Source organism: Penaeus vannamei, chromosome 29, assembly GCF_042767895.1.
Source record: "Penaeus vannamei isolate JL-2024 chromosome 29, ASM4276789v1, whole genome shotgun sequence".
In the NCBI taxonomy this organism is placed as follows: Eukaryota; Metazoa; Arthropoda; class Malacostraca; order Decapoda; family Penaeidae; genus Penaeus; species Penaeus vannamei.
In genome coordinates this window covers 1,187,997-1,190,496 of record NC_091577.1, presented here as the reverse complement: position 1 = coordinate 1,190,496, position 2,500 = coordinate 1,187,997, and the positions used below count along the sequence as shown (strand labels likewise).

Below are 2,500 nucleotides of genomic sequence, written 5' to 3'. Positions count from 1 at the left end.
ACGGTTTACAAGAAGAAACCATTGAAGTAGAAAGCATTTTTGTAGAAGGCAGATATGAAAAGGAGGCTTTGATACCAAGGCCAACAAGGGTTAAACTACGAAATCTAAAACAAAAATTACAACTAGTAGAGAAGAAAACATGAATCTTAATGAAATTGATAAACTAAAAGGCATATGAATAACCTCGGATTTACTCTTCGGAGAAAGAGAAAGAATAATAAGAAAAAGGAATTTGATAGATTAGCTAAAAGAAAACAGGGAAAATAATGTTGTTGGATAGCGCTGGTGGATTCTCGCCGAAAGACGAGGGCAATGAGTCCAACGCAGCAGTGACAAGGGAAGGCTTGGCTCCTCCGCAAATAGGGGAAACAACAGTATGCTAAATATAATTATAACTTTGTCTTCAAGTAATTCTTTAAAACACAAAAAATCTGAGGATTATCATTTTTCTACTATCTAACAAATGAATCAGACAAAAGGAGGATACCCAAAGGATTGAGCAAATTAACCAGTGATGGTCTTTACAAAAACACTCTTCAATGAAGACACAAAGAAAGGGAGAAATAGAGATAAAGTTTTGATATGTAGATTGACAGAAATATTAGATCTGGAGTTGGAACAACATTTTTTCTCATTTTTATTACACCAGTAAAGGTCTTGCAGGAAAAACCGACACTGTAATAGAATATTCAATTAACACTGTAGAGGTGCCAGGAGTATTGACCAAGGACACACAAGAACTACAGTTTATGTTATTACATACAGGCCAGCTGTTTAAACTAAAGCTTTATTTGGTGAAGTATTAAATGTTGTTAGTCATTACATCAAAACAGCAAAAGTCCAAGATATTACAATAATGGGCGACTTTAATTTTCCCTTCGTCCATTGGGAGGCAAAGAATATTAAATTAGGAGCAAATGCTACCAGGCATGAAGGAGAACAAAGACAGTTGCTTACTTCTAGATTTTGAGGACTTCTACCTTAATGAAATTATAAAAAAACACCGAAACAGTATAATATCTCGACCCAGTTTTTGTTTTATGGAAGAGGTAAGAGATAAGTTAAGAAAATATGTAGGTAAGGAAAACCAAATAGCGTAAGCAGGTTACAACCTTCTCTCGCTGAACTTCAGTCATAACCAAGTGGACTAGGAGATGGCTAATATATCATTAGATGAAACACTAACAGGCACTGTAACTCAATAAACACCTGATAATATGCTATATAACTTCTATGATAACGACAGAAAAAAGGTAAGCGATGATTGCCACACAAAAAAGATTGGAAACAAAAATATCCCAAGAAATCGAAAAGTACTGTTGAGAAACAAGAAGAAAACAAAACATGATAACTGATCATGGCATAAAAGAAATAATTAAGTCTGAGGTAAGAAAAGTAGATGTCAAAAGACTCCAGATTAATCAGAAACCAACTGAAACTGAAGAAAAGGAGCAGTTAAGGCGATATTGAATACTGCAAAGTATTTCTACTCAAAGAAAAAGTGGAAACTGGCCCACTTGAAAATGAGGATGCCTTAGTGTCTGACTCAAAGGAAATTAGTAAAGTCCTCAAGGAGCAATATGAAGTTTTTAGTTTGCCTAAAACTGAGCCAATGATTGCAGACCATAAATGACATATCAGAGCTGATGGTAATGAAACACGGTCTTTGCTATTGATTTTCAATGAAAGAAACATTATTGATAGGCCAGTCCAATCTGCGAACTTGAAAAAATGGCGAAAGTTTCTTTTGGGAAAGTCTTGCTTAATATTTACTTTAGTGTTATATAAAAGTGGTTCTACAAAAAATTTCCCACAAAATATGCTCTCTCTCTCTCTCTCTCTTTCTCTCTCTCTCTCTCTCTCTCTCTCTCTCTCTCTCTCTCTCTCTCTCTCTCTCTCTCTCTCTCTCTCTATATATATATATATATATATATATATATATATATATATATATATATGTATATTTATATATTGATTGATTGATTGGTTGCTGGTCTGGAAAGATCTATGGCGGACAGCTCTCTCGAAATTTTGTATGCCAGCGTATATTGGAGTATGGGAATTCAGTATTTGAAAAACCGGCGTACCGTATATCAAATATGGTCCTGGCGTCCGTCTCTAGCGGACAGGAATCACTGATTCAAGTGAGGCTCAGTTTTGATGCTAAAGGTGCAACATTCTCAGTTGAAAGGTATCACAGTGTATGAACAGCGTAGGAACGTGTAAGCGAAAGGAAGATGTGCTGAAGCTTTTCAATCAAAACATAGATTTCAAGACTTGGATTTGGTTTTCTTCATGCCTTTATTTTGTAGTGAAGATGCATCTGATGAGTTTTATGAAATGCAAGAAAAAAACTGCACCTTGTAAAGACTTCCCATTAAGGACACAATGTTGAAAGTAATTGAGAAAAAAAAAATGATGATTGGGATAAAATAGCTGATACCCGCTTATGTAAAGTAGTTTAGTTGCCACAGATACACAATACTACTCGGTAGGAAAA

At 35.0% G+C, this 2,500-nt stretch overlaps 2 protein-coding genes across 6 annotated transcripts in view; both read left to right on the top strand.

The window, feature by feature from the left end:
* The window catches only part of LOC138867231 (uncharacterized), a 4,132-nt gene extending 3,326 nt beyond the window's left edge, over positions 1–806 (top strand). The window contains exon 2 of the mRNA XM_070142121.1: positions 650–806. Coding sequence (XP_069998222.1) covers positions 650–806 — 157 coding nt within the window. The remainder of the gene's footprint in view (positions 1–649) is intronic.
* The window catches only part of Csk (C-terminal Src kinase), a 296,171-nt gene that overhangs the window by 230,948 nt on the left and 62,723 nt on the right, over positions 1–2,500 (top strand). The window lies entirely within an intron of this gene.